Raw genomic sequence first — 22,120 nt, 5'->3', positions numbered from 1 at the left:
GGTATTGCTATTGTCCAGGTGATTCACAGCCGAATGGAGAGCCAGGGAGATTGCATCCACTGTATTTATTGTGGCAATAGGCACACTGCAGCAGATCCAGGTCCTTGCTTAGGCAGGAGTTGATTCTAGCCATGACCAACCTCTCAAAGCTCTTTACCACAGCAGACGCGAGTGCAACTGGGTGACAGTCTTTGAGGCAGCTCACCCTGCTCTTCTTGGGTGACAGTCATATCAAAGCCCTTTTGAAGCACATGGGAACTTCCGACTGCAGCAGTAAGACAGCAATGACCAAGCAGGCTTCTGTAGCCTGGAGGGTGTCAGACTTCCTAGTCTTAATGTAAGAGAATTCAAGATTCAAGGTTGCCTAACGTCATTTCCAGTACGGAAGTGTAAAGGAGAACGAAATAATTGTTACTCCAGATCCAATGCAGCATAGAACAAACACAATTAGATAAAGAACACAAAACACACAATATAAATACACAAGGCAACATTATATATAATAATACTATGCAACATATGCCACGCCACTTTCATCCAGCTGAGCGACTGATCTGTTCACCTTGTCAACATGATAACAAATCAGATTCTCAGTCGTAGCCGTGCTACTGAAGGTGAAGAGAAAGTAGCTATGACGTCTCATGTTGACGATAATCCTTACTTATTAATGTAGCACGAATGTTCAGTGTTGACTCGCGACACTCTCCCTTCTGCGGCACGGCGGCATAGCAGCTAACGCAACACTATCACAGTGCCAGCAACCTGCCACTGTCTACAAGGAATTTGTACGTTCTCCCTGTGGCCGTGAGAGTTACGTCCGGGTGCTCCAGCTTCCTCTCACGTTGCAAAGATGCATGTGTTAATCAGTCACATGGGTGTAATTGGACAGCGTGACCTTGTTCAGCCTGTTACAGAGCCGTGTCTCTAAGTAAAATGAATAACCATGGGCATATTGCAGTGTACGCTGATCCATGCATTAGTCAGACATCCTGATGACATGACCTATCCATCGGAGTTGGAACGCTTCATCACAGTGGAGATGCTGTTCATGTTGAAGGAAGGTCAGCGAGCTCTTGGTGGGCAAAAGAAATGGTTCAAAACATCAAAAATCAGCCAGAAGCAATTCAACATTACATGTAAAAACTGGGAAGACATTGCACTCAGTCGATACACCTGGAGGAACTCTGTTCAACAGGGAGCTGCGCTACGTGAGTGACCTTCGCTGTGCCGCAGAGAACAAGCGGCAGCTGCGAAGGGAGAGACTGAACCACCAAAAACAACCCAACCACTAACCACAGCCACCACTTGTCCACACTGGACAAGAATATGTGGATCCTGGATCGGCCCCTACAGCCAAATAAGAACCCACCAATAGACAACCTCCTCAGGAGATCATACTCGACTCAGGAGATCGCACTACGACCACACGCATTGCTGGTGCTAAAAATATTACCATTATCAGAGATGAGATGTATTTTTCCACACAGTAGAGGGGATGTATTAAATGAGTCAAGGATCTTGCCTAAAAGATAAAGCACCTCACTGTTTTGAGCTTTTTAAAAAAAAAAATTACTTTTTTTTTCTTCTTGTAACCAATTCTTACTGTGAACTGGATATGGAGAGGATGCTCCTTATAGTGGGGGAGCCTTGGACCAGAGAGCACAGCCTCAGAATACAAGGAGAGATGAGGACGAATTTCTTAAGCCAAAGAGTGGTGAATCTGTGGAATTCATTGCCAGGCAACTGTGGAGGCCAAGTCATTGGATATATTTAAAACAGGTTCTTGATTAGAAAGGATGACAATGGTTACAGGGAGAAGGCAAGAGAATGGGGTTGAGAGGAATAATAAATCAGGCATCACTGAAAGGCAGAGCAGACTCAGTGGGTCAAATGACCTATGTCCTGTGGTCTTGTGTATTGCAATGTACTGCTGCCATAAAACAACAAATTTCATAACATGTCAGTGATATTAAACCTTTTTCTGATTCTATGATAATTAGCATCTCACCACTACCATTTTTTTTCTGCTACCAAGTTGCTTTGGTGCTATATGCAACTACATGCTCCCTTTATGTGAAGGGCCAGTACTACCATTTCTCCTCAGGCAGTTAATGCTTTATTGAGGTATGGAACCAAAACGCACTTCCTAAAGTGACGATGAATACACTTCACAAAGCAATCTGGATCCAAAGACCTGAGAAACTGTTTAAGATGCTAGAAAATAAAAGTCATTTACTTAGAACAACAGTCAAATAGGATGCAGGACAGACACTTGATGCCTATTCCAATTGGGCTGATTGTTAGCCCACACTTAAAATTATAGCGTCATCATAATTAATGCCAACATTCATTGGCCTAGAACTAGCCAACGTGGCATTTCCTAGAGTGGCTTCGTCCACTCTGCGATCAGGAGAAGAAAGGCAATCTCTTACAATTTGCATTATTTCTAAAAATATTTATGAAGAACCTCAGCCAATGTAGTTACTAGGGTAGGGATGGGAGCATCTCCAAAAAGTCCTCATGTTTCAAAAGAATATCATTCTTACCTTTTCTCCCAGACTTTAAAACATTTGTCAACATAAGCCTGTAGGCAAATATTAGAAAAGGGAGAAAACAGAATTCACATCTGTCAGTTTAACCATTTTTCCAGCCTGGTTAATTCAACCATGTATGTTATGTCTTATCCCACTACTGGGCTCAGGGTTATCATTCAAAATATGCCTCTTAATTATCACATCATTTTAACAAAACTATTCAGCCAAATCATAACACTTGCTGCATTCAAGAACTGTGACCTTCGCAATACTTTGATCTATGCATGAATCACGATTACTTGAGGATACGTCTTTCAAATCTATTATCTCACAAATGTTCTAGAACTTTACAGGCAAACAACAACTTCATTGGATGACCTGTGTCCTGGTTAGGCCAAACTTTACTTACTCATTGAAATACAGCATGGAATAGGCCCTTCGGGCCCTTCGAGCTGCACTGCCCGGCAACCAATTTAAGTTTAACCTAATCACTAGACAATTTAAAAATCAACAATGAAGCTACTAACTGTTATGCCTTTGGACTGTGGGAGGAAACCAGAGCACTTGGTGAAAAACCAAGCACCGTGGACACCATGGTGGCGTAATGGTTAGTGCAACACTACTACAGTTTATGACTTTGCGGAGTTCAATTCTGGGCACCGTTCTGTAAGGTGTCTCTCCACGTCCTCCCTGTAGAACGCATGGGTTTTCTCTGCTTTCCTCCCACAGTCCAAAGATGTACCAGGCAGGTTAATTTATCAATGTAAATTGTCCCGTGATTTGATTAGGATTAATCAGATTTGTCAGGGGTTGCTGGGGCAGTGTGGCTGATAAAATAAATAAATTAATTAAATTATACCATGGGTGGTCATGCAGACTCCTTACAAAGGACATCGGAATTGAACTCCGAACTCCAACTCTCCGAGCTTTAATAGCATTTCGCTAACCACAACGCTATCTTGGCGCCCCAATGGAGCATTAAGAGGCAAACAAAAAAAAACACAACTGTTCCCATGACAATCGCCAAATGCCATTTCATATTATCTGAAACAGTGAAGGAAAAACTGGTACCCCAAATCATAACAACTTAAAGCAAACGCAAGTCATTATTGTAATGTATGTCAGTGTATTTTAAACAACTTTGCAAGAACCAAACTACAATCAACATGATTTTTTTTTGCTCTTAGGTTAAATCAGTTGCATATCACCTTATTATCCACATTATGTCTACAGTACTCTTCAATCAGCAGGCAATACCCAATAGAGATTATGATACAAATACCAACACTGCTAGGTCAACAATGAAAAACTTAAAAGCATATAACAATAACCTGGATATAACAAAGAAACAACAATCACGTATTTAATGTCTTTCTTTACTAATAGTAAATAATCATTGATAGCAATCAATGATTTAATCTGGAAAAGCAGTAAACCATTTGTCAGCAGAACTACTTCATTCAACATAGCTGAGTGATAATGGCCATAACTTTTCAGCCCTACCTCCAAGAGGACCACAGCCTCTTCATAGGGTTTGGTGGCTTGCGAACCTCAGTGACCTGCAGAGCTGTTAGCTGGAGTCGGCCTTGTGCTTTGGTTCTTGATAGTCAAAGGGTAGAAGCCAAACTAAGAGTGGTCTATCAGTCCTTCAGGTTCAGGGGCTCAGCCCTGACTGGGCAAAAAAGGAATTGGTAGTGAAGAATCCTTGTATACATTCAGAGATAGAGAGCTTCACTGATGCCCTAAACACCAGTGGTGTAATGGGCAGTAAAATAACAACCCAGCAAAAGAAACATAAGGAGAGGTGATCATATGAAAATTACCATCTTCAGCACAACAGCAGGAAAATAGAAAATCTACCTTCTGCAGTGGCATCTTATTCTCCTACAGCTCATCACTTAATGGTATGCATCATGCACTTCATTATGACTGCAGTAAGAGGTGCCGATTTAATAAAAAGAGGTTAGCTTCACAAATTAAAATTCCACTGTAATTCTTTATATTTAAATCATAAACTTCATCAGGGCATAAGGACCAACATCATTCCTGCCGAGGTGAATGATTTCTTCCCTTATTAGTAACGGGGTGTAATTAATTACACTGGTGCACTTGCTGCGTTAAGGAAAAGTCCCACTCCTCCATCTTTCAGTCTCAGCTCCATCTGCTCTCTCGCATGAGAGCTTCCCTAAATTGCTATAACATGTTATTTATAACAATTTGTGTTTGTAAGATTACAAAAAATTGGAGAATAATCACCAGGGCAATTACTGGCTTACTCTTCCAACAGCAATCAAGCATGTCAAGCTGTAATCATTAGCACTGAAAATAGCGACAAGAATTGCGACACCACGCCTTCGGGTTATTCCATCACCTTTTTTTCCGCAAGACAACCATTTTACAGAGGAACTTGTCTTCCAATGAACCCGATGTAGGAGACCACATTTCTCCTTGAAACCACAAAATAATCCAAGAGAGGCGCAAGCAATCGCATCTGAGGTCTTCTCTTCCCGCACGCCCCAATCTACCTTGCAAAACCGCGCCACGCAAACCTGCAGGCTCCCAGGTTAATATCTCGGCGCCCCCACCCCGGCCCCGCCTGAAATCCCTCCCTGTACCGGGGAACAGCCCTACAAATCACTATTCAAGAGTAATGCGCCAGTACCGGTGGATTCTGAGGAAATGACCAACTTTGTTTGTTAGAAAGGGGATATTAAGGAACTTCTGCACACTAACAATCTGGAGTGCGTGAGGTAAACGAGCAACAGGTGGGCCAGTAACTGAAGCCAGGCTTACCCGCAGTAGAGTCTGCGACTCCTCTCTCGCCTTGTTCAGCTCGCTGTTTGTTGGGTACTGGGGAGTGAGAGCCCGGGACTTGTCCCTCTCTCCTGCTCCCGGCAGCTGCTGTGACCCTCCCGGGAAGCCCTTGGTGTCGGTGGGCTGCATCCCATAGACAGGCAAGGCCCCGTCAGCTTCCTCGGCGACCCTGCGGCTGTTCTTGAGGCTCTCCTGGCTGCTGCTGCTGCTGATACTGGCAGAGCCGGTCTGGCCGGGGTACGGGCTCCCCTTTGGCAGCTCCCCCAACTTCCTCGTGTCTTCCTTGCTGCAGGTCTCCAGCCAGCCTCGCCCCTCCTTGTCCTCGGAGAGTGCTGCCGGAGGCGGCGGTTGGTTGTTGCTGTCAGACGGGGTGGGGGTACGGTGTCGAGCCTCCTGCTCACCGTTGCCCGGATTGTGGTTGCCGGTGCTGGGGGTTGTCGGCGACTCGCCGCCACTTGGGCTCCCGCTGCTCGGCGGCTCCGGAGCTCCGCAGTGGGCCGTGTTGAAGTGCTCCAGTAATGCCGGAGTGTCCGGAGCGCTCCACTTGCACTGACGGCACTTGTAGCAATTATGAGCCCTCCTGAAACACAAAAGATCCGGCTGTTGGTTACCAATAAAGATCTAAAGTACAATATAGAGTTAAAAGCATGATTTCTCGCTTGAATTTTACAGAAAGTGGTGTATTTTTCTTAAATTTATAATGTTGCCAAATTTCTCAGCCTACGTATAAGAGACAGTTTCTGCTAATCCAACAGGTAGTCATAGAGCGCTACAGCACAGAAACAGGCCATTCGGCCCATCTAGTCTGTACCAGACTATTATTCTACCAAGCCCCATCGACTTGCGTCCAAACTATAGCCCCCTCTCATCTATGTACCTATCCAAATTCCGCTTAAAGGTTGATATCGAACACGCATCCGCCATTTCCGCTGACAGCTCGTTCCACACTCTCACCAAACTCTGACTGAAGAAGTTCCCCTAAACATTTCACCTTTTGCACTTAACCCATGACCTCTAGTTCAAGTCTCATCCAATCTTAGTGGGGAAAGCCTGCTTGCATTTAAACTATCTATTGATGGAAGAAAAGAAGTCGCGGTCGACAGCACATGACATTCATGAGTTACATCAAGGGATGGCCAGGCAAAAGTTTTGAAGAGCTTATTAGAACTTCTCAGATTTAAGACAGATGGAAGACTATAATTGGCCACGTCATATAACAAGGCACACCATGAATGATGAAGACCCCACATAGTGCCGAACACTGAAACAACCGGTCGGTATCACCCTCCCCATGACAATAATCGGTTCTTGCCTTGATCGGGTCTAGAACCAGGGAACATCCACGATGCAACGCTAACAACGCACTGAGATTTGCAATCCTGGTCTGTTTTCAAAACATGCCGAGTTATCTGAATGAATTGTAGCTCCTTTGATTACGAGATAAGACATGGCCCATTACAAAAACCAGCTAACGTAACTTCCCCGTGCTTTGATGTTGAGTAGGAAAGGGAGATGCTTAAACTTTGTGTTTTGTGTTACCTGCATTGGGATGTGTTCCTATCCCTTCTTTACCAACAGTTTTAGGTTCGCTCACAAGGCAGATTACCATAAACACAAGAGATTCTGCAGATACTGGAAATCCAGAGTAACACACACACAAAATGCTGGAGCAACTCAGCAGACATCGCCTCACCTGCAGGGTTCCTCCAGCACGGTGTGTGTGAGCGCGTTAAGCAGATTATCAAGTGGGGTAGATTTAGCGTTTCTGGTCTCTTTCTTTACCTGTAATGTCGGAAAATGTCTTCCTCGACCTGTGTCACGAAGTTGCATTTGGTACAGCAATGCTCCTCGGCTTCCTCGCTGGTGGCTGGCCCTTCCCCTCCGAGTTCGGTCCTGCACGGATAGTGCGAGCCGTGCGCCGCCTCATAGTGTTGCAGGAGCACATCGACATCATGGACAACGAGGGGACACAGGTCGCACTGGTGCCTGACCCGGGCACTCCCGGTCGCCCCCTGGGACGAGTGCAAGAGCAACTGGGTGCAGTGGGAGCAGTTGGCTTTCCTGCAGGCGAAGGGGTAGGTGATCTCCCCCAGGTGTTTCTCCGGGCCGCACAGCCCACCTGGGCAGTACTGGCAGTGTTTAATGGTGCACTTGTGAACGTTATGGATGTAATGATAATGGCGTAGTAGGGGACCAACAGTGATCACGTCGGGCCCGTGGTTGGTCGAGTACCTGAATTTGCACAGCTGACAGTTGTAGCTTGTCACCATGCCTTCCTCTGCCGTCTTGCCCCCGTCTTTCTTCTTGGCCGAGGCGCTGCCCTTCTCGGGCTTCACGGAGAATTCCCCGTCCGGCTTGTTAGCCGGAAGAAGCCGGCGCTCTTTCGAGTCGTTCTGATGAAGGGCGTGCGCTTGTTTGCCAATTTTGTCCGGGAAGTCTCGGTTAAAGTAGCTGTTGCGCTGGTTGTCTCGGTGCTGCTTGTTGTAATGGTCCGCCAGCTTTAAGGTGTCGGAGGACTCGTAGCTGAAGCTGCAGAACCTACACCAGAAGTAACAGGTGGAGTCCATCCCATTCTGTTTGGAGCTGTCCATGGATTTGATGGGGACCGAGTAGCCGATCGGGGTGTCATCTGCGGCTTTGATGGTGGCCTTGTCCTGCCATTTCCCCATATCCTCTGTGTCCGACGGCCGAGGTAAGTGGCGCTCAGTGGCGGGGCTGCCTTTGCCGCTGTTTTTCTCCGACTTACAGGGGTCCTTCCCGGGCTCCACGGCGGAAGGCGCGCTCTTCATCTTGTTGGGATGCGCAGACACGAAGTGCTGCTCCAGCTCGCCGGGTGAACTGCCCATGTAGGTGAAGTTGCAGAACTTGCATCGGAAATACTTGGTGTTGCCTTGGCAGTCAGGGGTTTTCCGCCCGATGCCAATGAACATTCCTCCCAGAGTGACCTAGAAAATATACAAACACAAAACAAATGCCTTTTGCATTCTCAGCTTGCGGGTTAAACAATAATAGGAATCTTCCCTTAAATGTAACATTTTCCATTGTTCTGTAAATGGGGGAGCAGACTCGATGGGCCAAATGGCCTAATTTGCTCCTATGTCTTATGGTCTCGTGGTAAAGGTTACTGCATGCAGTCGGGACAGTTTGGAAAGCCACATCACTACTTTGACGAAGGTCTGTTGATTAAGGTGTTTTCAGTACCCGTTTATTATTTACGCTTGTTATTTTAGTTCTCTGGATATCTCAAACTGTCCAGTATTCTTGCAGCAGAATCGGTTTGGCATTGTTGATGGGGAGTCAAAAAATAGAAACGGGGTTATAGTTTAATAGCCTGCGTAGGAAGTGGATAGCAAGATGGCCGTAAACAGTGTCTTTGTTTTGATCCAAGCGTCTTGTGTTTTATTACGTTAACCCTTTCAACGCCACGCGGGGCAGCTGTTAGCAAATAACGTGGGGAGTCAAAGTTAAAAGGTGAAGTATTGTTAAATATTATATAAAAGGTTAAGTAATTTTTTCCTAAAAGGAAATATTAAAAGTGTTTTCTGCATCGTCAGACGTTTTTTATTATTATGTCTGGAGCCATTAACTACCCAGTCACAGCACAGACCTTCGATTTTACAAGGACTTCGAATCCTCTGTGAATACCTTCATTAAGGACTTGCAACTGTATACTGACTAATACAGGGAGGGAAAAAAAACACTTTTAACCAAGAATCTCGAGGTTCAGGCATGCAACAGAGAGGGTCGACAGGAACCTCACCGCACCATGTCTACAGTGGCACATCCTTGGTCACCTCACCAACGGCGAACTTGGATATTTAATTTTATTTTGTTACTTATTTCCCTTTGTTTCATTATTCTGGTTTTCTGAAGACTGATTCCGTTTCTGTGTGGACTTCGATGTAAGTTTAAGTGATATTATGAATAATTATTTGTTTTTAAACTTCCTTTAGGTGTAATCGGGATTTCTCCTACCAAGTAAAATTTTGCGTAGTTGAGTTAAATCTACAGAAAAAGTTTTTTTGCTCTAGCCAAAAAGATTCCTGAATTTAGACCTAGAATACAAAGGGTGGCCAAATACAAACAACCTTCTGGGTTTCCATGACACTTCAAGAAAATATATTTTCTTAAATCCAAAAAAAATCGAAATCTAAATAAAAAAAGAAAATAACTTTTCTTAATCAAATCTAAAAATAATAACTCTAAATCAAAATTTTAAAAATCTAAGACAAACATAAGGATTAGATTGGGAAGCAAAATGGCTCCAAATGAAATGGGCTTTATCCCTGGCTGCAATCCCAGGCAAGGGTGGAGATCCCAGGGGCTCAAAATGATATGTTTCAGTCTTCACTGGACACAAAGGAGGTACTAGATGAATGGTAGTCTCTAAAGGTAGCTCCCTTTCTCCTGAAGGGTGGCAGGAGAAGCCCAGGCATAATCAACCTCTAAGCCTAACATCAGTGGTCGAGAAGATACCTGAACACGGTTTAGGATGAGGGCAGGTCAACAGATGTGATCTACCTGTCAGAAGGTGCTTGATAAGGGCCAATGTTGGAAACTGGTTCAAAAGGTTAGGGACCGTGAGATATATATATGGCTGACTGGATAAAAGAAAAACACTATAGGTGACGGTTAATGATAGAGAGTTATTTTTGTGATTGGATGCCTGTAGTTAGTGGTGCCCCTCAAGCATGGGCCCTTGCTGTTTGTAATATCATGGCTAACACGAGAGGGCACAGTTTTAAGGTGCTGGGAAGCAGGTACAGAGGGGATGTCAGGGGTAAGTTTTTTATGTAGAGAGTGGCGGGTGCGTGGAATGGGCTGCCGGCGACTGTGGTGAAGGCGGATATAATAGGGTTTTTTAAGAGGCTCCTGGATAGGTACATGGAGCTTAGAAAAATAGAGGGCTATGGGTAACCCTAGGTAATTTCTAAAGTAAGGACATGTTCAGCACAGCATTGGGGACCGAAGGGCCTGTATTGTGCTGTAGGGTTTCTATGTTTCTATAATGAACACTGTGAAAGTGGGAGGCGAAAAGAGGATGATATAAGGACTGGAGAACTTGACGATATTGTAGAATGTTGCCTTAGTCTTGACAGCAGAGGTACTAATATAGTAGTGAAATTAGAGAAGTTAATAGCAGATGGAGAATAATGAAGACAAATGAAAGTTGATGCTTGTCGGGGTACTGATGAGTCAAGGGTGCACACTGTAAACAATAGGGTGTTAGGGGGTATTGAGGATTGGCAATACCTTGGAGTACAATTGCATAAGTCCTTTATGATGCTAACACAGGTAGACAATAGACTGTGAAGACGTGGGAAACTGGTGTTCATTAGTTGGGGGTTTTGGACACAGAAATAGACCAGTTATACTCTAACTTTACAAAATCTTGGTCAGATCTGAACTGGAGTACTGTGTGAAGTTCTGGCCACCAAGGGATACGAGAGAGTGCAGAGGATATTCACCAGGATGTTGGATGTTGGGCGGCATGGTAGAGTATCGATCAGGGTTCAATTCCCGCCGCTGTCTGTAAGGAGTTTGTACGTTCTCCCCATGACCACATGGGTTTCCTCCAGATGTTCTAGTTTCCTCCCACAATCCAAAGACATACTTTAATTGGCCATTGTAAATTGTCCCGTAATTAGGCTGGGATTAAATCGGGGGATTGCTTGATGGGCTGAAAGAGCCTATTCTGTGCTGCATGTCAATAAATTTAAAAAATTAGTAAATTAGGGTTAGTAAAATGTGAGCTTGTTATGTTGGTACCATAAGCTGACACTTGTGGGCTGCCCCTGGCACATCCCCAGATTGTGTTGGTCGGTGATGCAAACACTGCATTTCACTGTTTGTTTCCATGTACATGTGACAAATAATGCTAATCTTTTTCTGAGATAGCACAGTCCCATTATGAGAAGTTAGGTCTGGTTTCCTTGGAGTGGCGGAAGTTAAGACAAGACATGACTGAGGTGTATATAAAATTATGAGAAGTATAGATAGAACACACTGTTGAAAACTTTTAAAGCGAGAGGACGTAGATTTATGGTAAGGGGGGAGAGTTTTAGAGAGGATACGACAAGGGTTGCGTTCATGTAGAGAGTGATAAGTACTGTGAGTACACTGCCTGAGAGAGTGGTTGAAGCTGGATCACTCACTGTATTTAAGAAGTGTCTAGATGAGCACTTGAATCACTTAGGTATAGGCTATAGACCAAGTGCTGGGAGACAGGAATTAATATGTAAGAGTGCTCGCTGGTGTGTGTGAACGAGTTGGGCTGAAGGGTATAATTGCATGCTATACAATGATTCTATGACTCTACGACAAAAACAAAAAGATAATTGTTTCAGAAAAAAATATTGTTTAGTAACAAAGGACCTCCTTGTTAATCTTCTAGTATTTTAAGTACTACTCAGTGACTACACGCCCGCCTGTTCCCATCTGTGGCCATGCAATGATATATAGGCGGTGACCTGTTACCGAGAATTGAATTAGCCAAAGGACACCAAAGACTTGGATAAAAGAAAGCCCTCAGCAAAAATAAGTATTTCCTCCTAAGTGACAAAGGCACACTTGGAATTATCATTATGAAAGGATAAGATTGTTTTTAATATAAATTCTATTGCCACCATAAATACTATTGTGAATATTCAAAGGTAACTGCAGATTTTAAAAATGAATTAATTAAGGAGGAAGAGTTTTTCATTAACAGTAATGGATTCAAATTATGCTTATGTTGTATAATCCATTTAGCAATGACCTCCCTATGCCTAGGTTGCACACAGAATAGCCAGTAAATGATTAGCCACAATAGAATGTGAGTGGAAATAATTTGGAAAATGTGTAGCTCGGGTGGTCGATGGTTGGATTGAATTGTTGTCTGATCTTGGCAATTTTCTTGCAAATGTTTTGTTACCATACGAGGGCGCGGTGTGCCCTCTGAATGCTTGGCCTTTATATACTTTTCAGAACTTTTTGGGTGTCACAGTACTGTAGTGATTAGCACAATGCTTTACTGTACTAGCAATTCCTGCAAGTGCCCATAAGGAGTTTGTTCGTTCTCCCCATGACATCCAGGTGCTCCAGTTTCCTCCCATAGTCCAAAGACATACCGGTTGGTAGGTTAATTGGACGTTGTAAATTGTCCCATGATTAGGCTAGGATTAAAATTGGGGGATCACTGGATGGGCCTATTCAGCTCAAAGGGCTGGAAGGTCCTATTCCCCACTGTATCTCAATAAATAAATAGTCAGCTGATTGGACATCATTTCGGAAACTCAATTGACCCAGGCCACAATGCATGAAGTTCGCCACACAGCCAATCAGCAACAAGATTTCCGCCCTGCATCACAATTGAGTTCCCAAAATGACATTCAATCAGCTGATTGAAAAATATGTAAAGGCCAAGCATTCAGAGGACACATCATAATCAACAGGGCACTGGCGATATCTCCTGGCATGGTGACAACACGTTTGCAAGTAAATTGCCAAGATCGGAGAACAACTCAGCCCAACCAGAATGTAAATGAAGGTGGTCAGGGTAGACACCAATGAGGAAAATTCGTATCAGCAAAGTTTTCAAAGAAGTTCTCACAGGGTAAAATCCTAAACTGTGAGCCAGTGGAGCCAATGGAGTATTATTGCATTTTATCAGTGTAATTCATGTCTGAAGGAAAAACTGTAGCCAGCAAGGGGATTGTCTTCTACCAGGATCATCCCTTCAGCATTTTCCCCAGTGCACCTCAAGTAGCTATTTAAGCATTATTTAATTCACTGATGGGCTTCCTTCCTCAAAGGGCATTTCTGTCCCTAAATTTAAAAAGGCCTTTATATTTATTTAAAGATACGCACTGTAACAAGCTATTCTACACCAATGAGCTTGAGCCACCCAATTACACCCAAGAGTCGGAAGATGGGAGGAAAGTGAAGCACCCAAGGGAAAACCGCCCGGTCATGGGTAGAACATACAAACTCCTTACAGACAGTTGCAGATTGAACCTGGGTCAATGGCATTGTGCTAACTGCTACGCCGCTGTGTCTTATTCTGGTTTTAGCTCAGCATCATATGGGTTAAACTTATGAGGGTCATTTGCTAGCTCTAGGTCTGTACTCAACAGGCTTGAAAAATGAAGGGGGGGTGGGATCACATTGAAACGTATCCAATACTGAAAGGCCTAGATCCGGGGTTCCCAACCTTTTGATGTCATGGTGCAAGGCCATTAATCAATGGGTCCATATACCCCAGAGTGGGAACCCCTGGCCTAGATAAAGTGCATGCGAAGAGGATGTTTCCTGCAGTGGATGAGTCTAGGACCAGAGGGAACTGCTTCAGGATAGCAGGATGTCTGATTACAAAACAAGATGAGGAATTTCTTTAGCCAGAGTGTGGTGAATCTGAGGAATCCATTGTCATAAATGGCTGTATAGGCCAAGTCTTTGGGTATATTTAAAGCAATTCTTGATTAGTCAGGGCGTGGAAAGGTTAAGGAGAGAAGTTGAGAGACTGGGGTAATCAGTCATTGTGGAATGATGGAGAAGACTTGGATGGCCTGAATGGCATAATTCTATGTCCTATGGTCTTAAGGGTACAGATCTACATGATCTCATGAGCAGATACCTACATGTATGTCGTAGGTCCCATTTAACAAAGCAGGCCGCTGAGCGTTCAGGTCCTGTAGCATCCCAGTTAGCAAGCCCGTGTTCCGGCTAAGTTTCTGAAAGTCTTTGGACTGAGAGAACTGCACCATGTTATGTAACGCCAGGATCTTGGAGTCCAGATCTGAGTCTTGGCGGGTGCGATTGTGCAAGCCCAGGTGATATTTGCGGAAATGCTTAATCAGATCGGTCGGGTCGTTCCCATAATAGCCATAACCACAAATGTTGCACTTGAAGTCTTGCAGTTCTGGAGTGAGGGGCACCGCCTCTGGGTTGTCAGTCAACTGGTCGGCTTTTGATTTGTCAGGTGCCACAGCCCCATCCGAGAGCACCTGAGAGTTCTCTGAAGGCGTCGCGCCCTGGGTGACAGGGGGCTGGTCAGCTGGGTCACCCTGTGGTGGCTGCACCTTCTCGCGCCCACTTTTGGGTGACGCTTGAGCCGTGTGGTTTAATTCCAAGAGCTTCCCAGATACATTGCAGCTCCTGCCATCGCCATCATCTGGTTCTGATCTGCCCGGAGACTTGCAGGCCTCACAGGCTCCGCTAGCAGCCTGAGATGAGAGAGCAGGCATATTTCTGTCTGTCACCTCATCTTGCGGGAAGGATGGAACATTTCCTCCCTTCTTGTGGCTTTTATAATTGAAGCCATTCCCTTCGCCCAGTGCGGGGCTTTTCAAGTCGCTTTTGATGCCGGCTACGTCTGCGACACGCAGACAGTGTTCCTCCTTGTTGGCAGACTCTAGTGCATCTTGTTGGCTGTTATGTTCCTGCATGGGGTCCGAGGGTCCTGAGTTTACAAGGGTCTCCTGATTGACGGCACTCTCTGGCTGAGGGACCTGGCAATCTTCACCTTCTCCTTGGCTCACGAGATTTCTCAATGGTGGATTCTTTTTCCGGACCATATCTGTGCAAGAGCAGGCACAAAAAAAATGTAAATATCTCTCTTTAGGGTACTGGAACTTTTCATAGTTTGAAATTTCCCGGCATTTCTACTACTAAGCACTTAGAACAGTGAAGAACCGATTCTCCTATACCCAAATTAACAGTTTCATCATGTTTATCTTGACCCCTTTTTACCCCTGTACATTTTCATCCTAATCGCTTTCTTTATCGATGCTTTGGTTGACATGTCCTTGCAATGAAATCTTTATGGATATTCCCGCCCAAGTTTACACGGATGAACGCACTGCCTGGTCTCCGTGTAAGGGAATGACGAATCCAGAAAGTTCTTCATGGAAAGCCACTGCATCTTTCAAGCCACACGCACATCGCACCTCCCCTTCTGAAAACTGGAATTGCCGTCTTTTATGTTATTTACTGTACGAGTCTTAATACAATATTGATAGATACACAGACACACACACACACACAATGTTATTCTGTTATTTTCCTAATATCCGTATATATCCAGATATGAAATAGAATTTTCACGGCATTGGAATATTCAGTTATTTTTATATTAGGGTAACAGTGGTAAAGCTGTTAAGAGAATAGCATTTTAGCATCTCTTGTTTTTCTTAAATAAAGTTAACTGTTACATTAGCAAAGTCTGCAAATATGTTTATCGCAGAATACCGTGCAACAGTCGAAACTTTACATTTTAAGATCACACTTTCGACCAAAATTAAAATGCTGCGGAAGACTGATAGGTGGGGATTTTGTTCGTGAACAGATTAATTAATCATTGTGCTCTTGAAATAAGTACACTGTCTTTGTTCTCCATTAAGAACTAGAGAAAGTTTTTGTTACTTTTTAACTTCACATGACGGTATTTTCTCTTTTTTTGTGTGAATAAAACCGATTTGATAATCTATCCATTGTCTTGATTGTGAGGTTGACTTGCTGCCCCATTCCCCACAACGGCAAGGCTGCCTGTTCAGTGACAAAAATTATTAAAAGTAACAACTACCAGGTACCAACCACAGTATTTCCGTAAATCCGTGAAACATTGGCAGAATACAGTTCGTTGCTCTAGAAAGGGACAGGGTAAAATTCCTTATTCTAGATGACTGATCAAAACAAAAGAACCCTTAAACAAAGTTAGTGTTGGCTTGGCCTACCTTTTTGGAAAGTGATCTTTCAAAGTTTTGCCCTTCCTGCTGTATACTATTTTTGGTGTAAATTCCTAGTACTGATGATTTTGTTAACACTGAAAAACGTTTATCAACACAGTGAGGAAAAATCGTCAGCAACGAAAAGCGAGCCAATGATTATTCTATATTACGTGCCCTGACAGTAAGCCAGAAACTGTAAATAAAATGGGTAATTCGGTAAAGCACAGCCTTGGAAGAGCGTCACACACCATCTGCTTGAATAAGTTTTATTAGATGAACTGTGACTACCGCTGCAAACACACAAAAAGAAGTTTCCTTAGATTTCAAAAAGGCAAGTCACCGTGTGATTGCTTTGTTTTTCAACAGACATTTCAAATAATTCAATAATCATCCAAATATTTCCACCACACTTCGACTCGTCTTCCAATTCCAGAATTTATATGATCCAACAACTTTCGAACCTCTCTTTATGCCGGTGCTAATAAAGCTCCCCAGATCGCTTTAATAATGTGTACAGCCAGACACTGATATTGCAGACTGAAAGTCAACAAGGTTAGAATGACAGCCAAGACTATTTAGTGGAAATTTACAACGTTCCGAGTCCAAACAACGACACTTCCCGTTTTTTCTCCCCAATAATTCAATCGCCAACAACCGTTCCGTAATTCTCCTCACTTTCTGCTCACTCTATGTTTTCGTTGCACTGTGTGTATTTACTGTCAGTGCATTCCTTTCGAGTTTGAAGCAAACAGACAGGCCTGCTTATATCCATTCAAACTTATACGCACATTGCCGACTTGGCCTTGTGAACAAACCTTCACTCTATCTCAGATTGTTCCTAGTCTGGACACCGCCGGTGCAACTAGTCACAATGTAATTAACCCGACTGGACTCCAGTTAAGTGCGACCAAACGATGCTCCCTCATGATGCAACGATGGTATTAGCACAGATATGCATGCACTCATGTGCGTTATTAAAAATAGCTTATGGTAACTAACTGCAACGTTTTTGGGGGGCGGGGGAGGAATTCCATCAACTGACCATGAGTTATACAAGATCATCAGCGTTATCATCATGTCCCGTGGCTCTACAAAATAGGGAGCAGATATTATTCGACAGAACAATTATGAACACGGGAAAATCTGCAGATGCTGGAAATCCGAAGCAACACACTCAAAATGCTGGAGGAACTCAGCAGGCCAGGCAGCATCAATAGCAAAGAGTAAACAGTCGACGTTTCGGGTAGAGACCCTTCATCAGAACAATTGTGATCACTTCTTGCAAGTTGTAAACTCTTTTTGCGCAATTCTTCCTGCACTAGATAACAATCAGACGTGCATCTTTTAAATTCTATTTCCCACCCCCACCTTCACTCACAACTATCATTCAAAGCATTCCACGATCTCAGCCATTTCGTTATTAATGCAACACTTTTAGCGACTGTTGAAGTTGAGTACAGATCTCAGTCGTAAATCAATACAAGTTTTTTTTAAATCATTCCACACACGCAAGATTAGCCCGGCGATGCCTGCATCCATTATCTGCTCAAGCACTGTATAAACTTGTCATTAATCATAACATCACTTGCAATTTTTCTTATAACAGTTATCATTGTTAGCTAACCCACCTATCCATCTCTATAGCTAAATGCATCGCGCACCAGAACTCTAATGTGCTCCGTCATAATTGGGAATTTGCTACTCGGGGGTTCTTTCTGAACTATAAATGAATACTCAGCGAGAAGTGATCACCGTCTGCGAGACAAGAATCGTTAATCTACACGTGTTAGGAACTCGAGTGAACAACAGCTTTCCGCAACATTTCCTGTGATAAGGAAACAAAGAGATCAGACTTCAATAGGCTTATGATTCATGTGAATGCAAACGTGACATTCACTTAAAACCGGATTCCGAAAAATCCGGGCTCATTCAAGGGAAGGACACTTCATCACTGCAGTTGTTCAAAGTTCCCCATACAACTGTAAACTTTATATCAACGCCCGTACCGCCGCCGATAAATGGTACCATGAAACACTTGTAAACCTGTACGTTTGTAAACGATTTCGCGTCAGCAGTAAACGATCCGAGGAGTTACTTCACCGCATTATCTCTACTGGTCAGATGTACCTCAGAAGTGACAAAGCTCCTTTTGAATGTCTTCGATAAGTGATTACATCTGCACTCCTTGATAAGCACAATAGTCCCATTAAATAACTTCGGAAATTTCAGTAACTCCCGACAAAGTTCAGACTAACTTCCCGACAATGGTGCAAATCTCGTGTTAAGCTTGATTCCAAAACTCGGAGAGAAAAAAAATATTCACCCCCGCTTGGGGAAAGCTAAACAATTCAAATTTCACGTATTTCCAATTTCATCATGATGTGTTAAAGGAAAACCGAGAAACAATTGCCTGAAAATCTAGGGGGCAGGGGTGGGTAGGAATATGACAATTTTATTTGCCCACACCTAGGGCGAATAAGCACAAGTCAAAACAAAAAGTGAGATGTGTCAAAGTTGCACCGAGATGAAACGCGCCAGCAATCACAAGGAGCTTTTAACAGATCTTGCCGGTCACATCCAGCCGGATCAGCAGGAAACATTTTAATAGCATTTTTATCCCACACGTCCTGAACTAACTGGGGCCACATTTTACTGAGTGTGTATAAGAAAACGCAAACGGCCCATTCTGCCCCTGTCAAACGCTACAATTACTTATGTCTGTACTTTCAAAGCTGTACTTGGCATTATATCAGGAGGAGAGAAAAAAAACAGAGAGTCCTAGTCTGGAGAGGTTCAGTCACCGGAGGAAAGTGTCTGGCCACAGACGATATTCAACCCGGCGCGCGCGCGCGTACACATACACATACACACACACACACACACACACACACACACACACACACACACACACACACACACACACACACACACACACACACATACATACACACGCGCGCGCGCACACACACACACGTTTAACACAACTTTAAAGAAAGTTCACTTCAACCCTATTACTCCCGGCTCCCGCCAGTTGGGCCGCAAAGGATTTTCCGCTGTCGGAAAGACTGAGATAGAGTGTAAGGGAAGCGAGTTTACCGTTCGCGTGGAACGTAAAGTAGAATTTAATGTATCTGTACACGTAACCATGTATACACCGCTTAATTCGGCAAAATAAAATTAACTAGTCCACTCAGATGTACTTAATCGAGGTTACCTCGGCCACGTCACTCACAAACTTTCTTGGCGCTGCAGAAACATTTGGATCCAGATCTTTCACTCTAACATCTCTTACTGAAAATACACTTCTAACACCATCCATTTCCCTGTTGCCACTTTCCCGCTAAGCAGCCAGCACAACAGCAGCAAAAAAAGAGAGACAAAACCCGGAGAAGATCCCAAACGTACTTGAAATCATCGTTTCCTCTGGTAAACTTGACCCTAAAGGCTACTGGAGGCTACTGTCACGTACGAGGAACCATTTCTCATGCCTGTTCAAGTGACCTCCCGACCCAACAAGTACGGGAAATGGGAATGCATGTGAAACCTGAGAAGTCTGCCGCTTTATTTTTTTTAAAAAAGAGGCAGAGATCTCCTGTTGACTGCACAAAACTGCAAACATTATCTTAATAAATAAACGCAAATATCTTAAACGAGCGAGCCGGCGGCTGCCCACACACACAAACATAGGGTATGCAAAGAGAATCGGAAAAATCGGGAGATCTTTGTTCTTTAAATCTCGGAGCTGGTTGTCGCCCTCTCTCTCTCTCTCTCTCTCTCTCTCTCTCTCTCTCTCTCTCTCTCTTTCTCTCTCTCTCTCTCTCTTACCTGTTGATTAGATGGCAATAATCTTTGCAGCTGGAAAGATGGTGGAGCTTTGGTGAGAGCCATGAACCGTCTGAGTTTTTTTTGCAGTGTGAGATTTTTGTGAGAGAGAGAGAGAGAGAGAGAGAGGGAGAGGCAGACAGACAGACAGAGAAAAGGAGAGAGGCGCGGACTGAGCCGGTTTTTCAAACGCACTGCCTGGGTCCGTCTGCGTGTGTGTGTGTGTGTGTGTGTGTGTGTGTGTGTGTGTGTGTGTTTGTGTGTGTGTGCGTGTGTGTGTGTGTGTGTGTGTGTGTGTGTGTGTGTGTGTGTGTGTGTTTAATATGTCGGAGAGAAAGGGGCTCCAGTTCAACCCGGCCTTTATCACAAATGTTATCGCTTGTCAGGACCCCGACTTCAAGCATTACGTCATTTTCAAGACACCATTCAGCGCTAATACAAACAGCGGACATGCCTTTGCTATCGCGCCGCCTCACAACACATACACACCAGCAATCGGCTGCGATCATCGCCATCGGGCCTCTTCGCTCTATCTCTCTCTCTCTCTCTCTCTCTCTCTCTCTCTCTCTCTTTCTCTTTACATTGAAAGCAGCCTTCCCGGGAAATACTTGTTTGTTTTTTTTCTCTCTTGTGCGGGGTGGGGGAGTGATCTTTTATTCCACCGTCTCCCTCCCTCTGTCTGTCGGGCAAGGGGGCGCCACACACTTCACTCGGCCGATTGAAAGAATCGCTTTCCGAGCCGAGAGAGAGAGAGAGAGAGAGGGCAGAGACGGCCGAGCTTGCTGCGAGAAAGCTGTTGGCGGGTTATCTGTGTGGAAATCACGTCTGAACAGTTGCTCATGGGGAAGATCTTGCCCACAAGAAAAGGAGCATTGTTCTCAACTTAAGCTTTTACCTTTTCCCCCCTCTCCGTCTTGTCGCTGAGCTGCTCAACTCTTTTCTCATCAGAGTAAACGCAGCTTTAAGGGGAAAAAATGCATGATTTTTAATTGGGAAAGCCCAGTGTTGAATATCTGCGCTGGAATTAATTAGTGTAAATTTAAACCCGTTTAATGCAACTTCTGATTAGGTAACTTAACTGCCCGCCCTCTTTACCATTCAGCGCTTCATCTCCCGATAAGGCCACTTCTGTCGGAGGCACAAGTTCGTTTGTTTGTTCCCTCTTTCGTTCTCGTTCTCTATCAAAAGTAGAGTTGATCTTATCTGAGTCTGCGAGAGACCAGTATCTTCTCGTTGTCCAGAGTAAGGCGATTACAAAGGTGCAGACTCCGCTGCCTTCCACTGAGTGCCCTGCCGTGTCATCTGAGCGAGGCTGCTCAGATGAAGCCTCGCTGAGCGTTACACTGGCGAGACAGTCAGTGTCTGTACCCCAGTCTGTGTCCGTGTGTACTATCGTGTCTGTAATACAGCCGTTTTCCTTCTGATGTCAGAGTACACCAGCGCTTCCAGTCTTCAACACGAGTTACGATTACAAAATATGACTTCACTGTATAAATTCTGTACTAGTTTTAAAAATACCTTGCAGAACCTAGCTTTTTCAAAGTAAGCATTTTATTTTATTTATGTAAGTGAGCTTGTCTTTAAAGTCCTGACGAGTGGTATAATCTTCAACCTGGCATTTAGAGTCATGTGAAAAAAGTAACATATTTTCCCAAGAGCTGTAGCCCTGATTGGACGGAAACCAACCATGGACTCTGTTTACACTTCTCGCTGCTTCGGTAGAGTAGCCAGCATAATCAAAGATCCCACCCACCCCGGACACTCTCTCTTCCCCCACCCCCCACCCAGCAGAAGATACAAAAGCCTGAAAGTAGAACCAAGGACAATTTCAATCTTACTGTGACAAGTTAGTAATACAGTAGTTCCCTAGTGCGATAAGATGGACTCTTGATCTCACAATCTACATCGCACCTTACCGTCTACACATTCTCTGTAACTGTAACACTTTATTCTCCATTCTCTTACTGTTTTACCTTGTTCTACTTCGATGCACTATTGTAATGATTGATCTATGTGGACAGCGTGCAAGGCAAGTTTTCAATGTCATCCAACAATAATAAACCAATTTATCATTTTTCCCCTTCAGGATGTAGAGTCAGAGAAAAATATGGCACAAAAACAGGCCCCTTGACCCATCTAGTCCATGCTGAAACATTTAAACTGGCTACTTCCCTCAACTTGCTCCCGCACTATAGCCCTCCATACCCCTACCATCCATAAACCTATCCAAACTTCTCTTAAACA

At 44.1% G+C, this 22,120-nt stretch overlaps 1 protein-coding gene across 4 annotated transcripts in view; it reads right to left on the bottom strand.

The window, feature by feature from the left end:
- trps1 (trichorhinophalangeal syndrome I) overlaps window positions 1-20,420 on the bottom strand; it is a 300,895-nt gene extending 280,475 nt beyond the window's left edge. Inside the window, exons 1-4 of one of the 4 annotated variants that reach the window (XM_072252720.1) lie at window positions 20,366-20,420; window positions 13,967-14,904; window positions 7,131-8,293; window positions 5,328-5,928 (exon numbers count right to left, since the gene is read on the bottom strand). In XM_072252720.1, the coding sequence (XP_072108821.1) occupies window positions 5,328-5,928; window positions 7,131-8,293; window positions 13,967-14,902 (2,700 nt within the window). In that variant the 5' untranslated portion in view covers window positions 14,903-14,904; window positions 20,366-20,420. Of the gene's footprint in view, window positions 1-5,327; window positions 5,929-7,130; window positions 8,294-13,966; window positions 14,905-19,268; window positions 19,432-19,459; window positions 19,554-19,879; window positions 20,250-20,365 lie in introns of those variants that run through there. The other 3 variants (XM_072252702.1, XM_072252693.1, XM_072252712.1) reach the window with 3 other exon arrangements.
- Between the last annotated feature and the right edge of the window lie 1,700 nt (window positions 20,421-22,120).

Source organism: Mobula birostris, chromosome 1, assembly GCF_030028105.1.
Source record: "Mobula birostris isolate sMobBir1 chromosome 1, sMobBir1.hap1, whole genome shotgun sequence".
NCBI classification, from domain to species: domain Eukaryota; kingdom Metazoa; phylum Chordata; class Chondrichthyes; order Myliobatiformes; family Myliobatidae; genus Mobula; species Mobula birostris.
The sequence above is the reverse complement of the archived record's forward strand: the minus strand, read 5'-3'. Positions and strand labels throughout refer to the sequence as shown.